The sequence below is a fragment of the Notolepis coatsorum genome (genome assembly GCF_963971535.1).
Source record: "Notolepis coatsorum genome assembly, chromosome: 7".
Lineage (NCBI taxonomy): Eukaryota > Metazoa > Chordata > Actinopteri > Aulopiformes > Paralepididae > Notolepis > Notolepis coatsorum.
In genome coordinates this window covers 104,431,892-104,448,700 of record NC_140171.1, presented here as the reverse complement: position 1 = coordinate 104,448,700, position 16,809 = coordinate 104,431,892, and the positions used below count along the sequence as shown (strand labels likewise).

The following is a 16,809-nucleotide window of genomic DNA, read 5'->3' as shown; positions in this document are numbered from 1 at the left end:
CTCCATAGCCATGAAGTGCTTTGAGAAGCTAGTGAAGGGCTACATCTGTTCCTCCCTCCCCATCAACCTGGACCCCCTGCAATTTGCATACCGCCCTAACAGATCCACGGAGGATGCCATAGCCCATGTGCTGCACACAGCAGCATCACACCTGGACAAGAGGCAGGGGAACTATGTGAGAATGCTGTTCATTGACTACAGCTCAGCATTCAATACCATAGTCCCCTCCAAACTCATAGCCAAGCTCAGGGACCTGGGCTTGAACTATGACCTCTGCCAGTGGGTCTTGGACTTCCTGACGGGCAGACCCCAGGTGGTAAGAGCAGGCAACTGCACCTCCTCATCCATCACGCTCAACATAGGGGCCCCCCAGGGCTGTGTTCTGAGCCCCCTCCTCTACTCCCTGTACACACATGACTGCGTGGCACAGCGGAACAACAACACAATCATCAAATTTGCTAATGACACAGTATTGTGGGCCTGATCTCTGCCAACGACGAGAGGGCCTACCTGGAAGAGGTAGAGAATCTGTCACAGTGGTGTCAGGAGAACTGCCTCTCCCTGAACGTCAGCAAAACAAAAGAGATGATTGTGGACTTCAGGAGGTCGGAGGTCAGGGACTACAGCCCCCTCAGCATCGACGGGGCACCGGTTGAGAGAGTGAACAGTTTCAAGTACCTCGGAGCCCACATATCCGAGGACTTGACATGGACCACACACATTGACAGTGTTGTGAAGAAGGCACGACAACGCCTCTACTTCCTCAGGCGCCTAAGGAAGTTCCAAGTCAGTCAGAAGATCCTTAGGAACTTCTACTCATGTACAATCGAGAGCATCCTGACTGGCAACATCACCTCCTGGTTTGGGAATAGCACTGCACAAGACCGTAGCAGACTACAAAGAGCGACACGTTCAGCCGAACGCACAATTGGAGGGGGGCTTCCCACCCTCCAGAACATTTACAACAAGTGGTGCAGGGGGAAGGCTAAGAGAATCATCAAGGACTCCAGCCACCCGAACAACTGCCTCTTTGAACTGCTGCGGTCAGGCAAGCGATACCGGAGTCTTAAGGCGAGCACAGAAAGACTCAGAAGAAGCTTCTATCCCCAGGCCATCAGGCTGCTCAACGAACAATAAACACTATGCAACAACCATCAAATGTACACAGCACACACATCCACACGCACACACTCACTTTAAACAAACAACTCACTGCAGCACCCACTTTACACACTTTAGAACACCTAAACACACTTTACACTTTATATTGATTGGTAAAGGATTTGCACTACAACTCGTACACCTTACTGTAAATTGTACCTAAATTGTACCTCATCCCATTTCTGCTCTGCACTATATAGTATTGTATATTAGTACATTGCATAGTATATTGTATATTGTATGGTAACTCAGTTACTGTACTTCTATTCTGCATCGAACATTGTACATATGTCTATACTGAACACTGTGACCTCTATTTTTACTTCTATTTTACATGCTATACTATTTTATTTCATACTTATCTTGTCTAACACAGTCTCTGGAGCGTAACAGTAAGAAGCATTTTGTATAAAAGTATTCTGTACTTCTGTATGACAACTATTAAAGAAACTTGAACTTGAAACTTGAAATCATTTAACCCTTGTGTCTGAAAACTAAAGTGTTATACTCTTACCATATTAGGGGACTAAATTGAAAAACGCCATAAAAAGATTATATGTTGAAATAATTTCCCACTTTCTTTTCCATAAATATTTTATTCAACTTCAGATTAAAAATGAAATACTCCCACTTTTCTGAAAGGAGTTGTTAAATCTGACATTACAAAAAACAACATGTGGTGGTTATGATCGGGCTGAAGTTGAATAAACAATTTATGAAAGAGAAAGTCAAAATAATTCCAAGATAATTCAAAGATTACACACCTTTGCCACATATATTGGCTAGAAACATAATCACTGCAAACTTAAAGTTATCAAAAAATAAGAATCTGATCAGACACAAGGGTTAAGTTGTTGTTCCCTTTCTAATTTCCTCAAAAACATCTAGTCTAGTTAATGTGATCAATATTATTTGACAATTGATGCTTTTTGTTGGAAATTTCAGTCAGTGAGCTCATACTTTGAGCTAATTTTATAGTTAAAATGATTGAGACAACGCAATCTTCTGTCTTCGTTGTGCAATGTGCATGCATGCGTGTGCTCACCACACGCGATACATGTGTCCCTATTCTGGCAGTGGCTACTGTTATTATAGTATTGTAATGAAAGGTCTGTTATTTAATGTTTGTGTAAAGGGCTATTTTAACTGTTGATGGGTAGTGCATCAGTAAAGTGAATATGGTATTGTGCTCTTGCTCTGTTTGAATAGGTGGAGAGAGTGGTTAACTGTATTATAATAGTAAAGAGAAAAATATGTTGTGCTCTTGCTTTTTTCTTTTTGAAGGTGGAGAGAGTTTTATTTGAGTTTCATAACAGTACATTGTAGTAAGCAATTGTTGGCTCATTAGTTTGTGATTCACATGCACTAAAAAGTGCATCTGACTGGGGCTATATTTCGCGCTATATCTCCCGGTATGAATTATTTCCCCAGTCCGGCCCTGATTGCTATGATATTGAAAGGTTTATGGAATTGCTCCAAATATTCTTTAATGTTTTGATGGTTAGCATATAAGCTTCTGCTGTTGAAGTTTTAAACAATATAAAACTCAAAAGTATTATTATAATTCTTCTTTTAATATTGAAACATAGCAAAATAACTCAGTAGTGCAATAATGACAGCATCCTCTCATGTTATTTAGACTTCATATCAATAGGGTTTAGCTTTGTCAACACAGGGAAGTTCTACAAACAGGCCAGAGGATGTACATACTGTATGAGTAAAATATATACTTTATAGATTTCTCTTTTCTTTTTTGCTCACATAATATCTTAATATAAAACTCGAGCTCTGCCCCTCTGTGTTCACATAACTTTCCCAAAACTGACTTGTAATCTAAGTTGCCTAAACCAGTTTGTCAATTTTAAAAGCTCAGAGGACGGAACAGGTTTATTTGTTTATTATTATTATCTCGTTCCCAGTTTTATCTCATCCGTTTCCCCAAGATGGCGGCGGTCTCGTGACCAAATTCAGCCATTGGGTGGGTGGCGCTAAGATGGCGGAGGTCTCGTGACCCAAATCAGCCATTGGGAGAGAGGGGCCGGAAAGCGTGGGGTCTGACAGTGTGGCAGTGGGAGGAGCCCAGTGGCTGCCGGGCTGCAGCTGGATGTCTGCTCATCCGCGCAATGTCCTCTAGTGTGCAAACCCCGCGCATGTAAGGGTGCAATTAGCACCGCGCAATCCATTCTTTGTGGATCCCGCCCTGAGTCTGACGTGGACAGCAAACAGGTCTATAGCCTGTCCATTATGAGCCGCTGCAGTGCTGGTTGAACATGCCCGCGCTAAGAAATTATTTTCAAAAGTATAGACCCATTTCTCAACTTGTTCTTATTCAAAATCACACAAGGAAGTAGAAGACGAGCATAATAAATCCCTGGAGTGAGGGTGAAGCCTGCCTGTCAAGGCAGCATGGTGGCAGAGTGGTTAGCACTGCTCCCTCACTGCAAGAAGGTCCTGGGTTCGAGACCCAGCAGGGGGCCTTTCTGTTTCTTTTAATTGTTTTAACCAATGTTAATATAATATTTGTCTTTAAGCATTATTGAAAATCAGGGTCAACCCTCAATCTCTGAGGATCTAAATAAAGGAATGAATGCATGCACTGTGTGTGTATGCTTGTGCATGCAAGGTTGTGTGTGTATCTGTGTGAGAGAAAAAGAGATCATACTCTCATCCCTTCTTCTTCTTTTTGTCTTTCTTTAGGTTCCATTTCCGCCGTTCAGTTTCAGGCTAATCTGAACATGGGTGGAGTCACAGGACAGGTGTCATTCAACCCCATCTCCAAAATGGCTACCGTGAGCGTGTCCGGTGCCGGGACCTGTGGGTCTCTCAACCTCTCCCTCACAGAGTTTCCGGTCATGTACGGCCATTTTGCTCAGCCTTGTTCCAAGACAAACATAGGCTCCAGTGTCTTCACCTTCACCGCCGCCTCAGAGTCAACAGTCACTGTGTCACGTCTGTTTGAGAAAAGATCCAACCTGGATGACCTCTCATTGAGCCTGGAGACCTGCAATGGCTCTAAAGTCTGCACGGTTGTGAGTCGAGGTCAAAACTTTATGACGCGCCTTGCCAGATTCAGCGGCTCCGTTGCGGGTAACGTTTACATCAGGCTCAACACGGGACTGACCCACACCAGGTTCCTCGCAGATCTGGCTACTACCGGTCCGGTCAACACCGCGTCAACTACCATCACTCTCTTTGGATCTGTGGGTCCTGCTACTAACTGTGACACCCTCCTCGGAAGCCTAGACCCCTCCACGTTAACCGAACTGGGAGCTCTAAAGGTCGGAACCCCGACACGACCTGCGAAGTCCCGTTTGGACCTGACTACTTTCAATATCGACACTTTTTTTCTTCTCTTTCAAATGGGGTCGGTGTACAGGTGTGCTCAGATCTACACCATGCAGGAGAAGAAGGTGAGCGCACTGCTGGACATGAGAGGGATTAAAGGCTACCTCAACTTCCAACAGGCCTCTCCATTTGACGTCACGGAGCTGAGGGTCAACCTGACCCACCTACAGGGCCTAGTGGGGCCGTTCCATGTCCACCAGTTCCCCTTGCCCTTAGCGAGGTCGCTGCCTCAAAGCATGTGCATGAATGACAATGTGGGCGGGCACTGGAATCCATTCGGGCTCGACACGCACGCCCCAACATACCCCCAAGGACCCGGGTCAACACACGACAAGTACGAGACCGGTGACCTCAGCGCGAGACACATGTCCCTGGAAGGTCGAAACGAGACAGACATGGTCTTCGTGGACTACAACCTCCCGCTGTTTGGACAGAAGAGCATTGTGGGCCGGTCGGTGGTGATCCACCAGCCTGACGGTAGCAGGTTTGTGTGTGCCAGTATCGGTTACCCGGGGGAGGTGTTGGTGGCCAAGGCCAGGTTCCAAAGCCCTGTGGTCGGAGAGATTCAGTTCAGCCAGCTGAAGAGCGATCCTCTTTCCGACGTGTCCATCTTCATGGATCTGTCCTACGGAAGACCCACTGCGACTGCCACCAACAACCACAAATGGCACATTCACACCCACTCGATCTCCTCTGAGAGGGACGATGACGAGGGGCACTGTGACACCACAGGGGGCCATTGGAACCCCTTCAACGTTGACACGGAGGACAGCAGCTACAGCATCCACTGTAGCCCCTCCAACCCTAAGTCCTGTGAGGTGGGAGACCTCTCCGGCAAACACAGCACCCTCAACCTAGGCACTATAGTAGGCGGGGTGGAAGGGAAACTCTTTTTCACCGATACCACTTCCTGGTTGGATGGTTCGAGCTCCATGATTCGCCGGTCGGTGGTCATCCACGAAGCGGAAGAGGCCGCTCCCAGGATGGCTTGTGCCAACCTCACACTGACCCATCTCCCCGCGGCGACCTCCGGCCCCTGGTTCGGCCCCGGCGCCGGCACGGGACGGGTAAGGTTCTCCCAGTCTTCCCCTCTGAGCCCGACAGTCCTGAACGTCTCCCTGACCAACCTGAACTCTAGAGCCGGGGGCTACCACGTTCATATGCTGTCGATCAAAAGCACCAGCCAGCCGTGCTCCGAGGCAGATATCATGGGTCACTTCAACCCATTCGCCTACAACGTGTCGGCCTCCCCGTCACCCTTTGCTGGTACCGTGGACCAGTATGAAGCAGGTGACATCAGTGGGAAGTTTGGACTGCTCACGGATCAGAACCAATTACAGACCCTGTATACGGACAGTAACCTGCCACTGACGGGGCCCGACAGCATAGTGGGGCGATCCCTGGTGATTCACTACACTAATGGATCCAGGTGTGTGTGTGTGTGTGTGTGTGTGTGTGTGTGTGTGTGTGTGTGTGTGTGTGTGTGTGTGTGTGTGTGTGTGTGTGTGTGTGTGTGTGTGTGTGTGTGTGTGTGTGTGTGTGTGTGTGTGTGTGTGTGTGTGTGTGTGTGTGTGTGTGTGTGTGTGTGTGTGTGTGTGTGTGTGTGTGTGTGTGTGTGTGTGTGTGTGTGTGTGTGTGTGTGTGTGTGTGTGTGTGTGTGTGTGTGTGTGTCTGAAAACAAAAGCTTTTTTCAATCTAGGTTAATGACCACAGCTCCCTTTACATAACAGACCTACTAAAAACAAGAGGAACCAGCCAGTATGGGTTAGGACAGCTGACTTTTTGTTCCTCATTGTTTCTCTTGGTTTCATGTCCACAAATGTAAGATAAATATTTCAAAAGGATGTATGCAAATGATCATGATTACGGAAGAAGGAGAACGTTCTTGAGCAGAAATTATTTTAGTTCCTTCTCACTTGGACAATGGAGAGTTATTTGTTAACAATACTATCTTGAAGAACTCTCCATTGGCACAATAAGGCACTGGGCCAACCTTATGAGGGCGATTACTGAAGTAGAATGTCTTTGATACTAATCTCTTATTGAGGTTTTGTGTGTCTGTCTGTCCATTCATTCTTGAACCGCAGGTGTATTACTGGTCCCGGGGGAGTGCGGTCAGATATATTGGTGCCTTTTGGCCAGATGGTGGCCCTATAGTGTGTGTCTATCCTTTGCATTTCTTGAGAACCGCTCGTCCAATCGACTTCACACTCAATGTGTGTATTGCAGAGGAGTGCGGTGTCGAATATGGTGCCATTTCGCCAGATGATGGCGCTATAACAAACTTTACGTTTATGTTTGTATTGCTGAGGACCTAAGGGAGTGTAGCATTGAATGTGAAGTCAGTCGGATGAGCAGTTCTTGCAAATGCTGCAAGCAGCCATCGCAAATATCTCCACAACGCTGCAAGCAGCCATCGCAAATATCTCCACAACGCTGCAAGCAGCCATACCAAATATCTCCACAATGCTGCAAGCAGCCATACCAAATATCTCCACAACGCTGCAAGCAGCCATACCAAATATCTCCACAACGCTGCAAGCAGCTATACCAAAGATCTCCACAACGCTGCAAGCAGCTATACCAAAGATCTCCACAACGCTGCAAGCAGCTATACCAAATATCTCCACAACGCTGCAAGCAGCCATTCCAAAGATCTCCACAACGCTGCAAGCAGCATTTCCGGAGGCCAAACAATCAAGCCACACTGCACTAGTAAAGGAAATACACAGCCTTCCCAACCCGATAACCCTGTTCATTCATTCAGGATGGGTCAGCAGAATACAGTACAATTATATAGCCTAAAGATTATCCCTGAAGGATATTTTTACATCAGTTAATATTTGTTGTGTGTGTGTTTGTTCATATACGTGTATATATTGTACACAGGATGCAGTGTGCTGACATCTCTGCTGAGACTGCAACAGATGGACACTGGGTGTTTGCCAAGGCCACGTTCAACAGCACAGTGTTGGGGACAGTCAAGCTGGTAAGAGCCTCATGAACCGGAGGCTTATTCACTTTCTGCAATATTCATATATGTATATATTAAGGCTGTCAATCTATTAAAATATTTAATCTGATTAATTGCATGATTGTCCATAGTTAATCGTGATTAATCACAAATTGATCTCATCTTTTTTATCTGTTCTAAATCTACCTTAAACTGATCTTTTTCAAATGTTAATACTCTTATCAACATGAGAGTCAACAAATGCTTGCATTTAACACAAAAGGATGACCCTCATGCATTGCAAATTTGCATCAAATTCAAAACAGTGATGCACAAAATAACTTAAAAGAAAATAATAATTTAAAACAATGAATAAAGTGTACATGAAATAATAGGGGGAAGAAAATGTTAGGAACTTGTTACATTCACCCACACAAGGGATGAGGAATCACCCCCCCCTGCCCCCTCTCTCTCTCACACCCCTCCACCCCCCCCCCCCCCCCACACACACACACACATGCACGCACGCACACACACACACACACACACACACACACACACACACACACACACACACACACACACACACACACACACACACACACACACACACACACCTATTGCCCTTCCCCTCTCTCTCTCTCTCTCTCTCTCTCTCTCTCTCTCTCTCTCTCTCTCTCTCTCTCTCTCTCTCTCTCTCTCTCTCTCACACACACACTTTGAGTCAGAAACAAACATAGTTCAAGTTCAAGTTCTTTAATAGTTGTCATACAGAAGTACAGAATACTTTCATACAAAATGCTTCTTACTGTTACGCTCCAGAGACTGTGCTAGACAAGATAGTATCAAATAACATAATAACATAATATAGCATGAATTTAGAAGAAGAAAATGAGGTCACAGTGTTCGGTATAGACATATGTACAATGTTCTGAGTTACCATATAATATACAATACACAATACTATGCAGTGTACTAATGTACAGTACTATCTAGTGCAAAGCAGAAATGGGATGAGGTACAATTTTAGGTACAATTTACAGTAAGGTGTACGAGTTGTAGTGCAATCCTTCATCCATAAATATAAAGTGTGGGGAGTGGGTGCTACAGTGTGTTTGTTTAAAGTGGGTGTGTGCTATAAAGTGTGTGGAGTGGGTGCTACAGTGTGTTTGTTTAAAGTGAGTGTGTGCGTGTGGATGTGTGTGCTATGTGCATTTGGTGGTTGTTGTTGTGTAGTGTTCATTCATTGTTCGTTTAGCAGCCTGATGGCCTGGGGATAGAAGCTACTTCTGAGTCTTTCTGTGCTCGCCTTGAGACTCCGGTATCGCTTGCCTGACCGCAGCAGTTCAAAGAGGCAGTTGTTCGGGTGACTGGAGTCTTTAATGATTCTCTTAGCCTTGCCCTTGCAACGCTTGTAGTAAATGTTCTGGAGGGTGGGGAGCCCCCCTCCAATTGTGCGTTCGGCTGAACGTGTCACTCTTTGTAGTCTGCTTCGGTCTTGTGCAGTGCTATTCCCAAACCAGGAGGTGATGTTGCCGGTCAAGATGCTCTCTATTGTACATGAGTAGACGTTCTTAAGGATCTTCTGGCTGACTTGGAACTTCCTTAGGCGCCTGAGGAAGTAGAGGCGTTGTCGTGCCTTCTTCACCACACTGTTAATGTGTGTGGTCCATGTCAAGTCCTCGGATATGTAGGCTCCGAGGTACTTGAAGCTGTTGACTCTCTCAACCGGTGCCCCGTCGATGCTGAGGGGGCTGTAGTCCTTGACCCCCGACCTCCTGAAGTCCACAATCATCTCCTTTGTTTTGCTGACGTTCAGGGAGAGGCTGTTTTCCTGGCACCATCCCGCCAGGACCTTGACCTCTTCCAGGTAGGCCCTCTCGTCGTTGGCAGAGATCAGGCCCACCACCACTGTGTCGTCAGCAAATTTGACGATTGTATTGCTACTCCGCTGAGCCACACAGTCGTGTGTGTACAGGGAGTAGAGGAGGGGACTCAGAACACAGCCCTGGGGGGCCCCTATGTTGAGGGTGATGGATGAGGAGGTGCAGTTGCCTGCTCTCACCACCTGGGGTCTGCCAGTCAGGAAGTCCAAGACCCACTGGCAGAGGTCATAGCCCAAGCCCAGGTCCCTGAGCTTGGCTATGAGTATGGAGGGGACTATGGTATTGAATGCCGAGCTGTAGTCGATGAATAGGCGTTCTCACATAGTTCCCCTGCCTCTTGTCCAGGTGTGATGCTGCTGTGTGCAGCACATGGGATATGGCGTCCTCCGTGGACCTGTTGGGGCGGTATGCAAATTGCAGGGGGTCCATGTTGATGGGGAGGGAGGAGCAGATGTAGCCCTTTACTAGCTTCTCAAAGCACTTCATGGCTATGGAGGTGAGAGCTACAGGGCGGTAGTCGTTGAGGCAAGCAGGCTTGGATTTTTTGGGTACAGGGATAATAGTGGACTTCTTCAGGCAGGTGGGGATGACAGCCTGTTCTAAGGACAGGTTAAATATGTCAGTGAATACTGGGGCCAGTTGGTCGGCACAGACTTTTAGGACGCGGCCGGGGATGCCGTCCGGACCTGCTGCCTTCCTGATATTCACTTTTTTAAAGGTCCACCTCACCTCATGCTCTGTTACCCTGAACACTGCGCCTCCATCAGCAGCCGACCCCCCCCCCCCCATTGCCGAGGCTTGTGAGCTGGTGTTGTTATTACCAGCATCAAACCTCGCATAGAAGGTATTGAGGTCGTTTGCTAAGGAGATGTCACTGTTCAGTTTGAGGGAGGCGCCTTTGTAGTCTGTCATCGTTTTGAGCCCCTGCCACATAGCTCTAGAGTCAGCTTGTTCAAACTGGAGTTCAATTTTATCCCTGTAGCGCCGTTTGGCCTCTGACACTGTCCTCCTTACGTTGTGTCGCGCCACCTTGTGGTCATTCATGTTGCCTTCCACTAGGCCGTCATTGTATGCTTTGGTGCGCTCTCTCAGAGCTTCACGGACGGATTTGTCTACCCAGGGTTTTTGATTTGGGTAAACTTTCATTTTGGTAGTGGGGATTGTTTCTTTCACCCTAGTACAAACATAGTCCAGCACTGTCTCCGTGTAGACATTAATGTTATCTGTGTCGCGGAACACATTCCAGTCTGTGTAGTGAAACACTGACCGGATCGTCTCTTCTGACGTCAGATCCCATTTCTGCACCTCTCGCGAGACTACGGGAGTACTTTTAATTCTCTGTTTGTACTTTGGTGAAAGAAAAATTGACGCGTGATCTGATTTACCAAAGCCACTATCAGAATGAGCCTTGTAGCCACCTTTAAATTGCGTGTAACAGTGATCTAGGATGTTACCGCCTCTGGTGTTGCAAGTCACATGCTGATAGAAGTCAGGCAATACCTTTCTCAGATTGGCGCTGTTGAAATCTCCCAGTACTAAAATGGCGGCGTTAACGTTAGCCACTTGTATTCTATTTACCTCGTCGTGTAGTCTGGAGAGCGCAACCTTGTTGCTGGCTTGCGGTGGAATATACACTCCGATCAGGACGATCGCCGTTAACTCCCTCGGGAGGAAGAAAGGACGACACTTGATGGTTATATATTCCAGTTCTGGGGAGCAGTATCAATGAGATTATCAATAATACACCTGAGTGAAGTCTAGTAAAAAAAAATGTAAAAAAGAAATCTTGCGTTAAAAAAAATAGTGGTGTTAAAAGAATTGTGCGTTAACGCATTAATAACGCGTTAACTTTGACAGCCTTATATATAATAATAACTCTATCTATATAGCACCTTTCACACATGGACCGCAGCCCCACAGCAAATAGCATAAAATGAACATAGGCATAACATTTTGAGAATAAATAAAGTTTGATGATGATGATGATTGATTTCCATACAGTTGACAGAATAAAAGCAATGCATAAAGTGCAGACATAAGAATAGGTATAAAAGACAATAAAAGTAGTGCAATGTAGAACGGCAGACATAAGAACAGCCAGTCCCCCAAAGACCCCACAGATCAATCCCCACCACATCCCCGTCCAAGACACACCCCCTTATAAAGCATGTCATGACCGAAGGAAAACACAAACAGCCTGCGTGCCACTCACACCACCATGCACGGCGACGGGAATTTCACACCCGCGGACCGCCCCATCTTCCCCTGATGATCTCTTATCGCAAACTATACCATGACCTACTTTCCACAGATTTCACTTTCCACATTTTCCAATGCACACTCAAAGACAACAAGTTATCTTTGCATTTAGGAAAATCCGAATCTATTGTTTTTGGATCAAGGCATAAATTAAGGGACGTTTACAGTTTTTCTGTTAAATGTAATGGTGTAAAGCTTCAAGAAAGGAAGTCTGTTGTTTATCTTGGATGTGAATTAGATCAATGTATGACCAGCGAGTCCATGGCCCTCTCCGTTATTGGTAAGGTCCATGCAAAAACCAAGTATCTAGCAAGGATATTGAAGTTCCTTGATAAGCTATGAGGACATTAGCCATTTCTTTAATTCAGTGCCATTTTGATTACACCTGCTTATCCTGGTACAGTGGCTTAATGGGAAAAAAACGAAAGACAGGCTGCAGACAGCGCAGAATAAGTTGATGAGGGTCGTCCTTAAGTTAAGTCCAAGAATTGGCTCCCTGTGGAAGATTTTACATGGTTTGTGTCCTAATTATTTTTTTAATTTTCTATATGTCCGGGACTCCCATAGCTTGAATACCAGGGCTAGTGTAGCTAATCTGAAAATACCCAACCTGAAAAGCAAAGCTGGAAGAAGTACATTCCTCTATAGCAGGGGGGAGGAATGGAACAAAATCCCCAGTGAAATAAAATCTGCCCAGTCCTTGAATGGGTTCAAAAACCAACTGAAAAAAATGGTTGCTGAGCAACTTAGGCCCTGTTTAGATGGAAACGCTAGCAGGTGAATCCGCAAAAATTGTGCCTTTCATTTATACGGAAATGGCGTTTTTACGGGGTGAAACCGCAAAAAAGTGAGACTACCTTCCAGGGTGGAATTCCTAGAAACGATAAAACTTTGCGCTCTCATCTAAACTGTCAAACCGCATAAAACGATGATGAAAGGGTTGTCAAGGCTCTCGTCGCGTGTACTGCTTACATCACAGGCATGCGTCAGTAGCCTAGAAGCGTAAACAAAGCATGTCTGATTCTATCCATGGCGATCACCTGAAGGCTACATTGGCAGTACTTTTAAAGTTTTAAATACACAAGAATCTGTCCCGCGGCGTGACTGGACCCACTGTCTGTGAGTGACTCTGCTTTGGTCCAATCACATTCCCCACCCACAGTCTGCGAATCAGAGGCAGAGTAGGGCGGGTCCTCACAGCACGTCATGTGACATATGCGCCAATCGTGTGACAGCGGGGCTCAGTCGTCTGGAGTCGTTACAGCCTCGTCTGCACGGAGAATTCCATCCCAAAACGATAGTCTAAACGCAAAATTAAAAGTGAAACCGTAAGACGACTTTTGCGGTTTCTGTTCAGACTCTCTCCGTCTAAACGTAGCCTTAGTTGTAAAGACATAACTATACTATTATACTGCACTTTATTCAGCCACACAAAATGCTGTAGGAAAAAAACATGGCTACTTAGCTGCCACAAAAACATGACAGTGTAATTCTGCTGTGAACTTGACAGTGAATTCATTAGTGCTGTGGAAGGTTGCGGTAGAGGGGATGATATGGTGCATCATCATTCACTTCAGTCCAGTGGCCCTAAACTAGCTGGCTACTCAAGAGAACAGCTGTGCCTGTCAGCCCCCCACAGGGGCCCTGTACTGCGCTTCAATATTAAAGCTTTGAGCTACAACTATGGATTTACTTGGGCAGATCAAATCAAATGTATTTGTAAACCCCGAAATCACAAGGTAATGTCCCCATGGACTGTACAAGTCTTCTTGAACAAGTCAAGAAGAAACATCACGATAAATCAAGAACAAAAAACCACCATGAAATCCAAATATGCGACACTCCCAGACATGCCCCAATGAAGATGAGGAACAACTCACTAAAAACCTATCAATAGGGGGTAAAAAGGAAGTAAATGGCTGCATTTATAGCAGCTTTTATCCAAAGCGCTTTACAATTTGTGCCTCACATTTGACCCATTCACTCACACATTCACACACCGACGGCGGAGGCGACCATGCAAGGTGCCAATCTGCTCATCGGGAGCAGTTAGGGGTTAAGTGTCTTGCTCAAGGACACTTCGACACGCTGCCCCGGAGGAACGGGAATCGAACCGGGAACCTCCGGATTACCCGACGACTGCTCTACCTCCCAATCCACTGTTGCCCCATTGTAAACCAGCCCAGGGTCTCCTCACTGATCTCTGATTTAAAAGCCATCATCGATCTCTACTCGATCGATCTCCCTTTTTCTTGTCATTTGTTCATATTGTCTGTTCTTTTCAGTCTCAGCAGGTGTTTCCTGACGGTACTAATGGGGATGTCACTCTGGCGATGGACTTTCTATTGTCATCTAGACAGGATGTAAGCACAAGTGTAGATATGCACAGATATGCACACACACATACACACACATGTTTGTTTATGTGAAATATGGGGACATTACATAGACTTACATGCATTCTGTAACTAACCATAACCTAATCATAGCCATAACCCTAACCATAACCTAATTTATGTTATGGGGACACCAATATTTGTCCCCATAATGTTTTTGGTACCCATTGCATGAGTGTGTAAACAGGTCAGTGTCCCCTTTACACTCACACACACTTGCACACACACGCATATATTTGAAATGCTTTACTTGAATCCATCAATTTACCTATCTCAAACCATGCCCTCTTTTCTTCATCCTCGAATCACTGTCGCAAACAAAGTTTGTCCGAGGGAAGCAACAGCTGTGATTGGAGGATCAAGAAAAGAGGGCGGGGCTTGAGATAGGTCTATTATACCTACATAACCACTGAAACTCCCTGGAAGTGGAAGCTTCGCAAAACGATCAGCTCCCGCTTCCCTTGGGCAGCCGTCATGCTAATGTGTTGATGTGGATGTGGACTCCATTATGGAAACACACAGAGAGAATCACTCAGAAGAACCCTGGCTGAAACGCAAAACCTCCTACCTGAAAATGTCACTTTCTTGAGAATACAAAAAAAAACATGTTGTTTTCTTGCAGAATGCAATTTCTTTAAGGATACCCAATACAATACACTGCTTTTGGCTTTTGGAAAATATCTTGCAGACAGACTGAATAGGTGCAGATAGGAGGTTTTTCATCATCCAAAGTGAAATCAGAAAATCTGAAATGTTGTAGATAGGAGGTTTTGTGTTTCAGCCCATCGATATGGCTTCTGCTTCTGGTCTGTTTCAGGGGTTGTTGGGTTCATTTGACATTTTGAAATCTGCACACCCATCGGCATGCTCACCTGCATCAAACCAAAGGCTGCACGTTCATATTCATGCTCTATCTGCACGCTTGTCACTAGCTCCATCTGTAAAGGTGTCACGTGGAACACTTATGTGGCAAATCCTGTTTTACCTCATGTCGTAAATCTGTAAAGGTATTTTTATTATTTCCCGTTACCCAGATTCCTGACATGTCCTGGTTCATAGCGACTAAACGCACGCATGTCAATGACAGCCAGTGCAGCAGGGTTGGAGGCACCTACAATCCTTTCAACATGGTATCTGAGGTGAGAACTCTTCCTTACCACCTTGGACAGACACTAAAATGTTTTATATATATAATATATATATATGATTACTTAGCTCATGAACAATACTTACTTACTTAGGCCTTTTGTTCCTTTCGGAACATAGGCCATTGATGAAAAGTGTCCACCCCCGTCTGTCTTGAGCCATCCTCTCCAGCTGTTTCCACGTCAGTCCCCTCGTCTTGAGTTCCTGCTCAGTGTCTCTTCTCCAGGTGTTTTGGGGTCTTCCTCTGCCTTGCTTGCCTTGTGGGTTCCAGGTTAATGCCTGTTTGGTTATTGCGGTGTTGTGTCTTCGAAGTGTGTGCCCAATCCAGCTCCATTTTCTCCTGGTCAGCTAGACCTCCACTGATTCTTGCTTGGTGCATTCCCACAGCTTGATGTTGGTGATTGTGTTTGGCCAGAAGATCCTGAGGATACGTCTCAGACAGTGGTTGATGAAGGTCTGCAGTTTATTGATGATGTTAGTGGTGGTTTTCCAGGTTTCAGAGCCATATAGCAGTACGGATTTGACGTTGGAGTTGAAGATTTTGAGCTTGGTGTTGAGTTTGATGTTTCGGGTTTTCCATATCTTGTTTAACATGTTGAATGTTGCTCTTGCTTTTCCTATTCTTGCTCTTACATCTTCCTGAGTCCCGCCATCCACAGCTATAACACTACCCAAATATGTGAATTTGTCAACCTTTTCAATCAATCAATCAATCAATCAATCAATCAATCAATTCCAGTGTCTGGCCCCCGATGGTTATGGGGTTCGTGCTTTTATTATTGACTCTGATTACTTGAGTTTTTGGTCCATTTATTTTGAGCCCAAGTTCAGCTGCAGTTGTTTCTAGCAGCTGGGTTTTGTCTTGCATCTGTTGATGGTTGTGTGAGAGTAGTGCGATGTCATCTGCAAAGTCCAGGTCTTCGAGGTGCTCCGTTAGACTCCACTGGATGCCAGTCTTTTTATTGGTTGTGGTTTGCCTCATGATCCAGTCGATGCATAGGAGGAAGAGGAAGGGGGAAAGTAGGCAGCCCTGTTTCATGTCGGTGAGCACTTTGAAGTGTTCTTGTGCACATCCGTTATGTAACACTTGGCATTTCATGTCCTGATACATGTTCTTGATTATGCTGATGTATTTTTTAGGGATTCCATAGTGTGCCATGAGTTTCCAAAGCAGCTTGCGGTCTACACTATCGAATGCCTTTTCAAAATCTATGAAATTGACATAGACAGGTACATGCCATTCTATGGATTGCTCGATGATGATCCTGAGGGTGGCAATTTGGTCACTGCACGATCTACCGTTCCTGAAACCAGTTTGGTTTTCTCTCAGTTCATCATCGACCCCTTTTCGCAGTCTGTCCAAGATAATGCGTTGAACACTTTGCCTGGTGTTGAGAGCAACATAATCCCACAATAGTTGTTGCAGTTCTTAAGGTCTCCTTTCTTGGGTATAATAGCAATGAGCCCGCTCATGAACAATGCTAGACATTATAGCTGTGATCGCCACTTCCAGTGTGTACATAAGACTACAAAACTACAAATCGCTCCAAACAGAGAGCAAAGTGAGACTTCTTTACAGCCTGCGTTGTACAGAGTACTCAGTAAATTCACTGTTCTCTAACCTCTTAACCTACAATGGCCATTTTGGCCATTTTTGTTTTCG

The 16,809-nt window shown here is 45.5% G+C and overlaps 1 protein-coding gene across 1 annotated transcript in view; it reads left to right on the top strand.

The window, feature by feature from the left end:
• cusr (Copper-only SOD repeat protein) overlaps nucleotides 1-16,809 on the top strand; it is a 68,322-nt gene that overhangs the window by 19,197 nt on the left and 32,316 nt on the right. The window contains exons 2-5 of the mRNA XM_084319280.1: nucleotides 3,859-5,935; nucleotides 7,396-7,495; nucleotides 13,890-13,967; nucleotides 15,035-15,139. Coding sequence (XP_084175406.1) covers nucleotides 3,859-5,935; nucleotides 7,396-7,495; nucleotides 13,890-13,967; nucleotides 15,035-15,139 — 2,360 coding nt within the window. The remainder of the gene's footprint in view (nucleotides 1-3,858; nucleotides 5,936-7,395; nucleotides 7,496-13,889; nucleotides 13,968-15,034; nucleotides 15,140-16,809) is intronic.